This window comes from Solanum verrucosum, unplaced genomic scaffold (genome assembly GCF_900185275.1).
Source record: "Solanum verrucosum unplaced genomic scaffold, falcon-dt-bn FXZP01000238.1, whole genome shotgun sequence".
Classification (NCBI taxonomy): Eukaryota; Viridiplantae; Streptophyta; class Magnoliopsida; order Solanales; family Solanaceae; genus Solanum; species Solanum verrucosum.
Genome location: NW_026020630.1, coordinates 3408923 through 3424321, shown reverse-complemented (window position 1 = coordinate 3424321; position 15399 = coordinate 3408923). Strand labels below are relative to the sequence as shown.

General features: G+C 32.3%; 3 protein-coding genes across 4 annotated transcripts; 2 read left to right on the top strand and 1 right to left on the bottom strand.

The window, feature by feature from the left end:
- Positions 1-1445: 1445 nt before the first annotated feature.
- LOC125811489 (bHLH transcription factor RHL1-like) lies at positions 1446-7058 on the top strand. 2 transcript variants are annotated; one of them, XM_049490992.1, is made up of 7 exons: positions 1446-1817; positions 1987-2079; positions 2447-2593; positions 2777-2842; positions 4767-4832; positions 5533-5601; positions 6667-7058. In XM_049490992.1, the coding sequence occupies exons 1-7, from the start codon at positions 1452-1454 to the stop codon at positions 7021-7023; spliced, it is 1164 nt and encodes a 387-aa protein (XP_049346949.1). In that variant the 5' UTR covers positions 1446-1451; the 3' UTR covers positions 7024-7058. The 2 variants fall into 2 exon arrangements, with proteins under 2 accessions (XP_049346949.1, XP_049346950.1); XM_049490993.1 differs by having other exon boundaries at positions 1456-1817; positions 2453-2593.
- A 2164-nt stretch (positions 7059-9222) lies between these two features.
- On the top strand, positions 9223-10023 carry LOC125811910 (E3 ubiquitin ligase BIG BROTHER-related-like). Its single transcript, XM_049491456.1, has one exon. It carries the CDS (start codon positions 9223-9225, stop codon positions 10021-10023), a length of 801 nt encoding a protein of 266 aa, XP_049347413.1.
- Positions 10024-11783: 1760 nt separating this feature from the next.
- On the bottom strand, positions 11784-14075 carry LOC125811498 (uncharacterized). Its single transcript, XM_049491005.1, has 4 exons — positions 13940-14075; positions 13407-13544; positions 13211-13286; positions 11784-12352 (listed from the first exon to the last, which is right to left on the bottom strand). The coding sequence occupies exons 1-4, from the start codon at positions 14021-14023 to the stop codon at positions 12345-12347; spliced, it is 306 nt and encodes a 101-aa protein (XP_049346962.1). The 5' UTR covers positions 14024-14075; the 3' UTR covers positions 11784-12344.
- Positions 14076-15399: the final 1324 nt, after the last annotated feature.

Sequence of the window (15399 nt, the reverse complement as noted above, 5' to 3'; positions counted from 1 at the left end):
CCGTATCAAACACGCCCCGAATAATAACCTATTTTTAGTTAGTACTTACATTGTTTTTCTGTTTAGTTTTACTTGTCGTCCTTAAATGATTCAAAATAGTTGTTATTTCAAAACGTTAAGGTATAATTAGTTGTTTGTTTCCACTTTTACCTTTAATCATAAATATGGAGAGATATTAATATGATGCAAAAAGGAGAAATATTAAGTAAAGATGAGTGGTAAACAAGGATAATTTAGTTAAATTACACTCTAATTAACATATCTTCTTAAAAAATATTTACAAATTAAAATATGACAAGTAAAATGAATGAACGAAGGACTTATTCAATTTCGTTCAACTATATTAGAAGTTCTAAATATAGTTTACCAACTTAACTTCTTTTTCTTGCATTTCCAAGATTATAGGATGGATAAATCATTCGACAATAATAGTCAAAAAGTTATTAATAACTTCCTCGGTCCATTTTTAATTGTCATGGTTTTCTTTTATATAGTCAAACGATAAAAATTTTGACTAATATTTTAACATGTATTTTTTCATCATATTGATATGCAAAAAATTGTAATTTATAGTTTTTTTTTTAATGGTTTTTGAATATCTAATTTTTTTGCAAAATATCAAATTAATGTAATCTAATTTAACTTTGAAAATTAGTCCAATTGACTTTTGAAAAATGCAACATGACAAATAAAAGTGGACGAAGGTAATAGTACTCATAACTCGTAATATGCATTTGAATTATAATCTCTTAATTCAAATACACAAATTAGTAATAAGATGCAAGTCGGGCCAAAGGATTGGACTCATGCTTATCGTTTGGTTGGGAATAAGTTATTTTGAAATTAATTATTTCGGGTTAAACTAATCTGGGATAAAGTTATTCCATCAGGTATATACTATCATATATGAGATAACTTACCCCATCGATATAAAAATATGGGACAAATAATTCCAAAACTGCCTAATACCTCCAACCAAACGCATGATAAAATAATCCTGAATTTTATCCATTTCAAACCAAACAACCCCTAATTGTATAAGTATAGCTTAGTTCTATACTACCGTCACAAAAACAATTATCTCAAATTATTTATTATTCTAAAAGTTTAAGATAAAATTATCTCATTTTACGTTACTTGATAGTTATTGTTCTTGAAAATTGCTAACATCAATTTAAATATTAGGGATATATAGAGTTATCGAATACCCGATATATGTATCAGTGAAAAAGAGCAATCACTCATAAAATTAATTGAGGTACAATTAAACTGACCGAACACAAATTATTAGAAATTTGGATAAAACTTTTTTTTATTACTCTCTAAAAATATGCCAATCTGTTATTAATGGTAGGGTTTTGGGACCTTGAGGGTGTGGGGGTGGGGTGGGTTGCAACCTATATAAACAACATTTCAGCACCAAACTCATGAGGTAGAAGAAGAAAAAAACAATGCAAGCTATGAACTCATTTCAAAGCACCGGCGAAAATGGTGCTTCGTCCGGCGAACACATCAGTCATTCCCATTTCGATCCGTCGTCGTCACACGACGACTTCCTCCAACAGATTCTCTCTTCTGTTCCTTCTTCTTCTCCCTGGCCTGAAATCTCCGGCGACGGTCACCCCTACAATTTCGACGACCATCAGTCAACTCTCTTGGCTTCCAAGCTCCGGCAGCATCAGATCAACGGCGGCAGCTCTGCTGCCGCAGCTGCTAAAGCGTTGATGCTTCAGCAGCAGCTTTTGCTTTCTAGAGGAATCGCCGGTAATGGCGGCTCTGGGATGAACGGCGATCAAAACGACGACGGTTTAAATCCGGTGAGTTTCATTTACCATAAAATTCAGTTCAGTATAGTGATTAATCAATCAATTTAGTAGATTAATGACGAATTAATTACCAAAAACTCAATTGAGTGACAGTTTAACCAAGTTTATGATTATAATTATCTGAATTATAGTAGATTGATGAAGAATTGATTATATACAGGGGAATGATATTTCAGTTCAAGCTCTTTACAATGGATTCGCTGGATCTCTTGGTCAAACCTCAAATCAATCTCAGCATTTTCACCATTCTCAGGTCTGCATATATAAATTTCGATAGACGCACTAATTCATAAATTTCAATCGTTACAGAGATCATATGGAATAATAGTTGTTTTTCTAATTTATCGAAAACAGCTTTCCATTGTATACTGTTTTTCTTTTCTCTGAATGCATTGCATACATGTATAACCGGAGTTTATACAGAGTAATTTACCGGCGCTCGATGTTCTGTGAAAATATAGGATCAGAGTTTCGACGATAAATCAACTAACTCATATATTTCAGTATCAATTACAGAGATCTATATTATAACTTTTTTCGCTAATCTAGTTTTTTGCTCAATCGAAGTTTATTGCGTATAATAAGTTATGGCGATTGATTTATGTTCTGTGAAAATATAGGCGCAGAGTTTCGGAGCTCCGACGGCGTCGTTGACGATGAATCAAACGCCGGCGGCGAGTGGTTCAGCTGGTGGAGCGCAGCCAAAGCAACAGAAAGTTAGGGCTCGAAGAGGACAAGCAACTGATCCTCACAGCATTGCTGAAAGAGTACGTACTCGCACTCGTTTCTTCAGTACTCGTCGTTCATTGCAGTTATTTTTACTTTAGTTTTTTTTTTTTGTGATTTTGATTTTTGTTGTGTTGTGATGAGTTAGTTAGAATTTGATGGCGATTTTTGTGTTGTTTCTGATTTGTTTTGTTTTGTGGCTCCGAAATTTTGGATGTGAGCAGTTACGGAGAGAGAGAATTGCAGAGAGAATGAAGTCTTTGCAGGAGCTGGTACCTAATGCCAATAAGGTAATTTCTCACTCCTAATATAAAAATAAATTAAAAAATTATTCTTTTTGTTTCTAATATTCCATCTTGATTCCTTTATGATTTTAAAAAATTAAATATTGCTTTAAAAACTTATTATAAATATCATAAAGTCAATAGTTTTGTATAATACGTAATACTTAATTCAAATACGGAGTAAATACATGATATCAGTGTTTTAAAAGGCAGAGCGTAAGGCGGGGTGTTTTACTTAGTATAGGGTGAGGCGTAAGCCTCGAGACGTGAGATGTAAGTCCTATAGATCTTTAACTTTTCAATTTACAATATAGTATAATAATATAATAACACAAAATTATAAAAATACATCAATGTTTGAAATAATTACAAACATGATTAAAGAAACTCATAGAAAATAAAACTTCTAACATGATTATACAAGTATAAATAATCTAATATCTTAACTTTCTATTAATTAAAGAATAATTATTTCTAAAATTATCTTTTATTATACTATATAATTTACCCCTAAAAGAAAATAATCAATAAAACTTACTAATATATGATAATAAAAACATCATTCCAGAATAAAAATAAAATTACTTTCAAATATTTAGTAATTTTATTTTTATTCATGGTAGAATGATGTTTTATTACTCATATACTAGTAAGTTTTATTGATTATTTTCTTTTAGGGAATAAATTATATAGTATGATAAAAAATAGTTTTTGAAATAATGATTCTTTTTATATTAGAAAGTTAAGATATTAGATGATTTATACTTGTATAATCATGTTAGAACTTTTATTTTCTATTAGTTTATTTAATCATATTTGTAATTATTTCAAACTATTGATTTATTTTTATAATTTTGTGTTATTATATTATTATACTATATTATAAATTAAAATTTTTAAAATTCATAAGGCTTACACCCCAGTCTCGAGGCTTACGCCTCGTCCTATACTAATTAAAACGCCTCGCCTCACGCCCCGCCTTTTAAAACACTATTAATTGAGGTGGATATGATGTTCTTTTATTAAAATGGATGGGATATAATATTTTCTATTTTTGTCTTTTCAATGATCACCTATATTCAAAAATCGATTATATTAGTACTTCGAAATGAGATGCTGTGATCGTAATCCGCTGCTACAGTCAGTTAAATCATTTATGAGGCGTAATTCAACATCTATATCTATTTAATCTATAGATGCATGTTAGCAAAAGGACCAATTGTTTATTATAAGTATTTTTTTTAATCTTTCTTTCGATCTCGTCTTTTAATATTTATAGATTATTCTCGACTAAATGAAAGTTAAATGGTGATATTAAGTCAAATAGAGATAGATACAAATACTATTAAATTAGAAGCACATGTAGTATAATACTATATCTACGATTAGTTAGTGATAGTTTGTGTATAAGTTCAATATTTATGGTTCTAAATCATGAATACAAATCTATTATTTATCGTAGTTTAGTGAATTTTCACATATAAATATTTGTTATATGTTAAAAGTATTTAATTTAGATGCTGACTCTGATCGAGTAATAGAAATGTTGATATCAGATCCCAAGTGTTTGTGGAGTGTATATATGATTCCAACTCAATAGTGTTTTCATGTTTCCTTACATTTTGCAAGGAAATAATATCCTACAACCAATTACAATTTGCATTGAGAAAAAAATTTCTGTCCTGATTTTTTGTATTTTATCTATCGATTTCTTGTAATCATAAAATTAAAATATTAGCAATGGTCATAAACCGAACTCTTCTGAATTCACACATTGTATTTCTAGATAATGAGTCATCTATTACACTAATTAACAATTGTGCTTTATGACATTGTGATATATTATTTTATTAGCTAACTGTTATAATTATTGGGAAACGAACGATATAATATTAGGAACTAACGTGATTGTGATTTATATGGAATACAGACAGACAAGGCTTCAATGTTAGATGAGATCATCGACTATGTCAGGTTCCTCCAGCTCCAAGTCAAAGTACTCTCTCTCTCTTCACATTTATTGTTCTGTGGACTTAAAAATTGGAAACAGATCAATGCTTCCCTGTTGACAAATTGGGATGGAAAATGCTGTTATAGTTATTTCCAACATGTTTTGTGAATGTGTCTATAGTATAGTTGGTGAAGTTAAAGATTTTATATAGAAGATTAAAATATATAGACGCCCACACACAAATATGATAAGGAATATATATATATATATAAATTAAAATGATTCTATAAGTCGGTCTTAATTAGCATCATCGTTGAGAAAACTTTCCTTAACATTTTAGATACTCCTATTAGGCTACTCCATTTTAGGGCAGAGTCGAGGGATCAAAACTACAATAACTTTTATTTGGAGGAAAGCTTATAGTAATTTCTATAGAGTATATGACTTGAGCCAAATTCAAGCTCTTGGCCTAAATGATAAAATAGATGTCCTTAACCAGTGAGACCCAATGTAGGCTCTTGAGGTCAAGTGGTGTCATTTCCGTTATACTACACAAATATTTCGATATGCAAGCTATTTTTTTTAAATATATATATATATATAAAACAAAAAACTTTCTCAGCAACGTGCTTCCACCCATTGATAGAAGAGTAATAGAAATCCTATTGGCCATTTCTATAAGACTATAACTCCATGGTGTTTCTGCTTCTCTTTTATCATTTTTCTTTTTCTCCTCTGTGTTTAGGTTCTGAGTATGAGCAGATTGGGTGGTGCTGCAGCTGTTGCTCCCCTAGTTGCTGATAGATCCTCTGAGGTACTACATCATACCTTAGTTGAAATTTCAGTCATTTCGCATGTCTCCTCTATTGGAATTGTAGGATCTCTTCGCCTTAATCAAAGTTCAGATTTATAGGTTCGAGTCCTAAATATGAAAAGCTAATAAGAATTCTCCATTTAATGTTTGAATTAGCAAACTCATAATACCATGTGAGAAATAAATTAAAAAAAACCATTCACTTGCTGTACTTTAATTTGTTATTAATGGAGTACAATAAAGGAAATAAGAAATAGAATCAATGGCTAGTGCATAGTAGAGGAATATACCTATTAGACTTTCCATTTAAAGAAAAATCAACAGTGGATGAAAATGGCATAGTAGTTTGATCAGTAGAGAAAGCATGGGAACAATTCTTGAACAGATAAAATAACTCTAATCTGTCCTTCTCAAATTCTCTGTCAGCAGAATGTGACAAACCACAAAAAGCTCACGCGTGCTTCACCTTTTTTTGGTTACCGCACCCTATTTTTCACCTCCAAGCTAAGGGCTTTCCCTTTTATTTTTCTTTGTTTAAAAAAAAAAAACATATTTTATATTTCAAAAATTTTATTATCTCCCGGTATTCTTACTCTCCATTTCATTTAATTCAGATTCGTGATATATAGAATCCCTCAAATGGAAAGTAGGCCCTATTACATTTTTTTGCATTTACCGGGCTCAATTAGAAATCTTTAGAGAAAGGTGGTGGTGTCCAAAAAGGACTGATCTATAGTATAATTATGAGTTCACGTGAATCTAATAATTTTTATTAAAATCTTATATACAAATGAAGAAATGCAATAAATATTTAACTATATACTATTACTTGATGTCCTTGTAAGAATTCCTAAACTGAATCGGCCTTTATGTTCATATCATCTCATCTTAGTAAGAGACGGGTTTAGGATTTAAACTTTATGAATTTCTATAACAATTTCCAAGTTAATATATATAATAATAATAATTGAATTTATAGTCAAATATTTATATATATTTAGAGATTTGTAATAGTTACAATTACTTGTTTAAGGAATTAAGTAATAACTTAATTTGGTTTTGCAGGGAGGAGGTGATTGTGTACAAGGAAATGGAGGTCGGGGTGGCAGTAATGGAACGACGTCGTCTGCAAACAATGACAGCAGCATGACGATGACGGAGCACCAGGTAGCTAAGCTAATGGAAGAAGATATGGGATCAGCCATGCAGTATCTTCAAGGAAAAGGCCTATGCCTTATGCCAATTTCCTTAGCCACTGCTATTTCCACCTCCACGTGTCACTCCATGAAGCCCAACAACCCACTACTACTCGGCGGAGGCTCCGCCATCAACGGCGGTGGTGAGACCGGCGGTGGACCGTCTTCTCCTACCTTGTCGGCCTCCACTGTTCAGTCAGCTACGATGGGCAATGGCGGGACTTGAGTTAGTCCTTCTATCCCAATGTGACTCACTGTTTTTATTTATTTAGAAGCAATTTGATTTTATATTTCTCGTTTTATACTTTTATGGAATTATTTATAGTCATATTAATATTGATGACTTGTTTTTAGAATATAAGCTTTAAAAGTTTTTTTATTTTCCTTAAACGTTGTGTTCAGTTAAAATGTATCATATAAAATAAAACAACAATATTTTTAGTGAATTCCACAAGTGAGGTTTAAAGAGTGTAGAGTTACATAAACCTTATCTCTATCTCGTGATTCGTAAAGGTAGAGATATTATTTTTAAAAAACCCTCGGCTCGAGTACATCAAAGCAAAGTAAATAAGCAAGATGGTGAAAAAAACATAGCAACTAGTCAAAAGAACTATAACAACAACACAACATATAGTACGAAATTAAAGCACAATAAACAAATATGATAAAAGAAAATATCAAAAGCAATACACTTTCTACAACAAACAACACTCCACTATCCTCTATCATTTTATCCTATTCGCAAGCTCTACACGTAAACTAGAGTTGTATCATATCTTAATATCTTTTCAATACTTCTCCGATCATTTTACCTCTCCTTGTTATCCAACTTTCCGCACCAGTGACTTCTACACTTCTCCTCAACAGTTATTACATGACCAAATCATCTCAATCTCGCTTTTCTCATCTTGTCCATCACAAAAACAAATCTCACCTTGTCCGAATATCCTCATTCCTAATCTTATCGCTTCTACAATGTTGACAGTTTCAACGAACCAATTTTCATGGAGAAATATAGAGAGATGTATCCAGAGATCAGGGTGTAAAACAAGATAGCGATTCTCTTTGGAAGGAGCAAGGACTTCTAAAAAAAATGATATTAGTATAATTTTAGTAATTTCTAATCTGAACAGACATTAAACTACTGCGAAATGAACATTATTGAGGGGTTACTGAGGAATTTTTAATATGTAATTAGTGAGTAAAAGATTATAATGATGTTATTATGAGGGGATATGACTAAACAAGTGATTAAAAGAATATTAGTACTTAATAATTTTCTAGAAATCCAGGATCTGGAAAAGTGAGGGAGTACTTATTTTTATAATATATAAAAGATAATTAGTTTGTCTTTAAGTACATTTGGAAATTACTATATTCCTATACTTTATAATTTCTTATTTAATGACTAGGCCTAATAATTTGGTTAAAATAATTGTCCTTTTGACTTTTCAAAAAGAACTTACTAGTACTCCTAACGAAAGAGGCTTGCTCTTTCTTTTTGAAGAGACAGCTAGAAAACAGATATTGTAAGATAAGAAAAAAAATTGTTTTTTTTTGGTGGTGGGGGGAGGGGGTAAATAGTTGGTAATGAGCTGTTACTGTAAAAAATATTTACATAATTCGATTTATATGATAAATTTAATTCGCAACAAGGTAAAAATGAAGAGTTGTCACTTGTACAAAAAGTTGTAATTTTTGTGAAGAATTGTGACTAGTAATAAAAACTTGTGATTTTTTCACAAAGTTGTAACTTTTGCGAAGAGTTATAATTTTTAACTTTTTTAAAGGGTTGTGACTTTTTTGATAAGGCACATTAAACACTTATTCACACTATCTTTTGTTATTCATAAATAGAGGAGTTTCATCTTCTTATTCTGCACAAAACAGATTCTACTATTCTTTACTGCCTTTGGATGGTTTGGGTGATTCGATGACACCGTGATTTTAAGTACGAGTACACCAGTGAATAACCTCTTCCTTTTTCTTTTTCTTAAGACTGGTATTTGAGTGTGTGCTGTAATTTTCTACATTTATACTGATTAAAAATTTCAACGTGGGCTGTAATTTTCTACATTTATACTGATTAAAAATAAAAATTTCATCGTGTGCTGTAATTTTCTAAATTACATTTTAATTAAATAAAATTGAAAAATGTTATTATAAGTCTTGTGTAACAATTTTTACAGTAACTTGGGGGGAAAGCCGGAAAGCAAAAAGAAAAGAAACAAAAAGGAAACTAATTCCCACTTGCCTTTCCCAATCAAATTCTTATAAATATTTCCCTTTCCCAATCAAATTCCTACAAATATTTTTTCCTTATAAATGCCTAACATTAACAACAGTTGCATTAATTTCCAATTCTTAACTTCTTTTTTTCTCGTAATCTAACACATAACACAGCCATAAAAAAACTTCAAGAAACATGTCTCAACATGATCAAGTTCCCTGTTTTTGTACTCGTACACTGCCACCTGATGCTGCTCTCTTGAATCGACTACAACACCTCATGCCTCCAGTTGATTATAGTTTCATGTCTCATATTAAGTTAGAACATTCAAATCTTGGTGAAATTGTTGATGAAATTGAAGAAGAAGAAGAGGAGTTGTCGGATGAAGAAATTATGGAAGAAGACGAGCAAGAGGTAGAGGAAGCCGTGAATGAGTTGATTCTTGAAGAAATTATAGAAGAAGAGGAGGAGAATGTTGAAGTTGAAAATATGGAAGCAACAATGGAGTCTGGGTGGTTTGTACAAACAAGAATGGAGTATGATATACATTTGCTTAATGAAGGCTATCAGCAAACAAGTGGAAGACGGACTAGGACAGCTCGAATGCAAGTGAATACTAACTACATTCGTTACAATATTCAAGTGACACAATCGGTTCTTGATGACACCTATAGTGATGAAATTGAAGACGAAGAAGAGGAGGTGGTGGAGGAGCAAGACAACGATATTAATGAGTTTGTGGATCAAGATATGTCTGAGTATTTCGAAAGAAGTACATGTTATGTTACTTGTGTTATGGACATAGACGCCAACGAAGATGGTGATGATGAGGAACAAGAAGCATGTGCTATCTGCCTACTTGAATATAAAGATGAAGATAACATTGGCACACTTCAATGTGGCCATGAATTTCATGCTGAATGCATCAACAAGTGGTTGCAGAGGAAAAAATCATGTCCTTTTTGTAGAGCTTCAGTTTTGCCCACAAACACATGACTGCCTACATTATTCTTAATCTTGAAAATACAATTAGAGTTAATATTTCTGAAATGATTCAAATTGCAATCACAATTCACCTTTTTAGTCTTTTACCTGTACTTTATTATAGTTTTTGGTCATGCTATCTGTTTTAAATGACATCTATAACACATATAATTGAGTTATGTGGTACCTACCAGCATGATTACCTAGTAATTCACATACTTGGGCAATAGGAATAAATCAGCCAAGTGTACTTGCCCATGATTTTCACTCACTTCATTAATCGTTAGACTATATTGTTGGAGGCTGAACAGAGTGATCAGATAGCTAATGAGAACACAGGACTACTTGTAAACACAAAGTCCAATTGTTTCGGAAGCACGAAGTCAAGATTTTCTAGAGTTACAATCACATGCAGCTAGCAAATGTGTCTGTAACTTCCTATACAAAAATGTAAACTATAGAGTTGGGGTTCCCCTCCCAAGACATTAATTTGTTCACTATACTCCTTTCTCGACTTCATACGTGATAATTCTTTCATGTTGCTGGGAGCTTAAGAAAATAATTGATCATGATATCACCTAGAAGTTTCAGCAGAAGTAGCTTCCCAATTGTCAAGAAGCATCACTGATAAAACCACATAATGTCACGGGACAAATGCAAGTAATATTGACAAATAGTGTGTGTTGATATCAGCAGAAACACAGAGAGAGGGAAGAAATCTCCAAGAAAAATCTGCATCTTCAGATGCCTTATTAGAACAACTAGTTTCATCATTAGAACCTATGTTGCCGCTAGGTGTGTGCCGGATCCTCCAAAAGTAATTCATTTTTGGAGGATCCGACACAAGTGAGCATTTTTTTGGAGAATCTGAGCAACATAAACTAGAACAACGTCCCAAGAATGTAGGAGGAAGCTGAAGTTTGCTTGTTGCCTATGGTTTTCTTCTTTAACATTTTGGTCCAAGTACACTATAAAGAGGCCCCGGCTCAAGTGTATCAGGGATTTATACTAGATTTTCCTAAATACAATAGAAGGAAAATAGTAACTTTGAGAAAGCTCTTGATCATTCATACGTTGATAGAACAAAATAGTTTGCAGTGATACGCAACTCTGAAATATACAGTAAAGACACAAACCACTGCAAATAATAATATTTTTTAAAAAGCAAACTAGTAAGTCTTGGCTTGATGCCTCCTATATTTTACGCATGAGAACCTAAAAGCTATGTTAGTCGGATTCTCTGAAATACTGATGTCGCCGCACCTGTATCGGATCCTCAAAAAACAAGTAACTTTCAAGGATCTGACACACTCGATGACATTTTTGAAGGATCCAAGCAACCTTAGCTAGGCCTAAACAGATCCTTTTCCTTAGTTTCTAGCATTAATCTACCTCTTAGTAGCCATTGGAGTTCCTATTCTTTTGTTTCAATCGCTCAAAACATCAGTCAAGTTACTCTCTTAAAATACATATCCACCATTCAAGTGCTTTATTGGGGATAAGTTTTGTACCTTTCTTCATTATGCCAACAATAACCTTAGGTACTTTTCGACATGGCATTTTTTAACTATAGCAATTAGCAGGAAAAGTCTATCGGAAACAACCTCTCTATCTTACAAGTAGGGACTAGGGGTCAGGTCTGCGTACACCCCAACCTCCCCAAACCCCACTAGTGGGATTGCATTGGGGATTACATTGGGTATGTTGTTGTTGTAGCAGTTAGCAGGGAAAGTAAAATCAGCTTAGTAAAAGTAATGTATTTTTTCACTTCGTAGAGGAAGAAGTCACAATAACATAAATTGTTTACCTTGTTTTTCAGTAAGAATAGACAAAAGTTCCCCTTAGTTTCACATTTCAAAGAACATCAAAATGGTTTCACTTGTTATAAATCAATCAACTTCCATCATAGTGGCATTATGACAGCCTTGTAAAACATGTTCAACTTTGACCATATAAGAACAAAAGCAAAAGAATAAAGATCCTAATCCAAATAAATACCACTCTGCATACTAAACTGAAAAGAGCAGCAGAAAAGTACTTCACTCAAGAAACTGTATAACTATAAGAGTTGAACTCCTATTCCGAAGGCAGAGACTCCACGTTATTTACTTGCACTCTGCAAGTAAAATACAGTCTCAGGATCTTCTAAACTCACGTAGAACAAGTCACCAATATGAAAAGAAGCAGGTCACTCAAATGGTTGATCCCTAGAAATTCAACATGTTTAGTACTCCTGTTCTAATATGGAAATTCTGAACAATCAAAGCAAGAATCAGCCAACAAATTTACCACGACAATGAGTTATGCACTAGCCTCTTCCTTAAAACCAAGCTTTAAACCCCTGCAAGAATAGTTCAACCCAAGCCAATAAATCCATCAAAACACTCTTCACACACTCTTGAGAAAAGGAGAAAGAATAAACAACTAATTCTTACTAATCAAGACTTGCTATCAATCTCTCACAAGAAAATTTAACAGGCAAACTCGAAACACCAATTAGGATAGCAGCCATTCAAAAGTAACTAGATATCAGAACTATTAATGTCCCAATTTATTTGATGCTTGCACGTTCACATATCTCCTTTATATTGTTTTTATTTTTTTGATATGAACCTGACACCCCCACCCCCACATTCCCAGGAGTTTTTGCTCCCTAGGTTACTCAAACCTTGAACTTCATTGTTGGAGGTGGAGGACCCTTTGAATCAGGCCATGCCTCTCTTGAGCTCATATATACCATTGTTATCACAGGCGAAAAGCGCAAAAGAACTCTAATGTTTGTTGGTGTTTTAAGTGCAAATAAGGAGTGAACTTTAATGATGAAAGGCGCAAATGGAGGGAAGAAAATACAAATATGTATGTGTAGTACAAGACTAAATTGAAAAGAAAAAATGAAGATAAAAGGAAACATCAATTAGTTAGAGTCACTTCTTCATGATTACGCTCATTCGCAAGGAAAAGTATGTCTCAAATCCTTGATGACAACCTTTAAGCGTACCTTTGAAAAAATTGATTTATACTAACTTAAACAAATGTTAGAAGTGAAATGGGAGTTCCCCATTCACTATAAAAATGCAAACTTTACCAATTTGAGCTCATTTGGAAAACTCAATAGTCTATATCAAATATAGCAATAAGCACATGGGGCTATCAGCATGAACATAAGTGCAAGTATAAAATTCAGGATGTAAAAACACACCTCCCCTTGAGTCATTATCATCCAAAAGTCTCTGAACCCTCTTCTTACCACAATACTGCCTATCAAAATGCTTAACCTATGCATACCAAAACCGATACGAATAAACATCAATACATCAAGAAAAAAGCTAAAATCCCACAATCCATATAGAAAAAAGAACCGATATCCGTTAAATTTAAAGCTTTAATAACCTTACCCAAGTAGGTCTACATTGTTTCACATATTCCTCCCTGGTTTTCTTGCATTCAACAGGGTATAAAAGCCCAACTGTCGCGATTTCTGTAGGTTCCTTGTTCGATTCTTTCTCCAAACATGAATAAAATGCATCTCTTGCCTTTTAAAAACAACAATTTAATAGCTTCAATTAGTTTTATCAAGATCAGGGTCATAGCCAAAAATATTACAAAGGGGGTGTCAACATAATGTATATAAAAGAACTACTTTATTTTTTTTGATACCCGATAAATCTGTCTGTGACCTGCTACCCTTTGGACCAATCACAGGCTTCTAAAAGAACTAAACTTTAACTTAGCTAAACAATATAATTTTCCGGCGAAGGGTTGTTGGTTCATTACAAATATTATCAATAACCCATTAATCTATGGACTTTAGAATCACGAACCCATAAACTCAAAATCTTAACTCCGCCACTAATCAAGATTGATCAACATATACATTTTTGGACCTTAAAGAACAAAAAATTATGCAAAAAATAGAGAATAAGTATACCTTGTAACAAGAAATTCGAGCTTGTGAAAGAACATCTGTATGGATTTTATCAGTATTTTGTGATGCGTATGCTTCCAACGCCATTGACAACCAAAAGAGGAAGCTAAGGGAAGAAAATTAATACAGTGAGAGAAATTGACAAAAAAAGCTTTAGTTTTTGTCCTATGATGTTTACTAGCCCAAATAAAATGGGCCAAAGAGACTTAAACAACATGGGCTATTTGAAATTTAATGTAAGCCCAATTTCAACTTTATATTTTTCAATTTCATCCCCGTAGGTGAAATTTGATTGGTTTATTGGAAACGACCTACTGACCAATACTCACTGAGTTACTATGACAAACATTGTTTTTTCTACATTGTGGGGTCATGAACACGAATTTATGATTTGATTTTTTTTTTTTTGTATTAGTACATGTTAGTTGATTTTCGTGAATTTGATCAACAAACTTTTATTGGCTTGAAATTTGATCGATCAATAAAAAACGATCTGGTGTTCCATATTTCCCCTGACAAACAACATGTTTTTAGTGTTTTGGGATCATACATGAATTCATGATTATGAGTGTCTTTTGTCTGTATTAATATATGTTGATTTTTTTGAATTTGATTGACGGGTTTCAATTTGAACAATTGAATTTGCAGTACGATAATTTAATTATACACCATTTTTTTAAAGAAAAAGACAAACTTTTGGGCCATAACAATAAAAAAGTTAGAACATGTTCAGATATACAGTAGTGACTAGTCACTTGATTGATGCTAAGTCTAACCACTAATTAGTATATAGTGATTACTTAAGTTTGTCTAATCACTGTTTTGGATGAAGTGATTAACTTAAGCACATTGGTTAAAGCGATTAACCTGATCATTTTAGTAGTCACTATTCTTTGAAAAGTAAACGCAAGCATGTTGATAGGGTTTCCAACTTCAGAAGACATCTTTTCATAATGCATAGGGACATTAAAGTTATCGCGTTCGAGTCCTGCGGGAATATAAAGTTATCTTAATTAAAGAATATTTTATTTTTTTAGGTAAGATCTTTCAACACAAATTTAAATCTAATCAAATTTCGTTACAAATTCGAATATCAAGTAGGGGTTATGTGGGAGCTGATTTGGAGGTATAAAGGTACGTTATACATGTATTAAATTATGCATAAGTAATATTATGTCTGATAGTTATTTAGGATATAAGTTATTTATGTATTTGGTTTGCAATTTAATTAGAAACTAGCATACTTAATTTACATATAAGTTATGAGATAATCTATATAATATTTTATGAAAAATAAAATAAAATTGAATAATAAGTAAACAAATGACTTTATAATTAATCTCAGCATTACTAGGAATAATACATAACTCTAAAGAGTTATTTGGTGTGAGGTATACTGGATAATAATCCCAGAGATAAAATGAAGGATTGTTTTATCCTCCATACTAATTAGAGGTATTAGG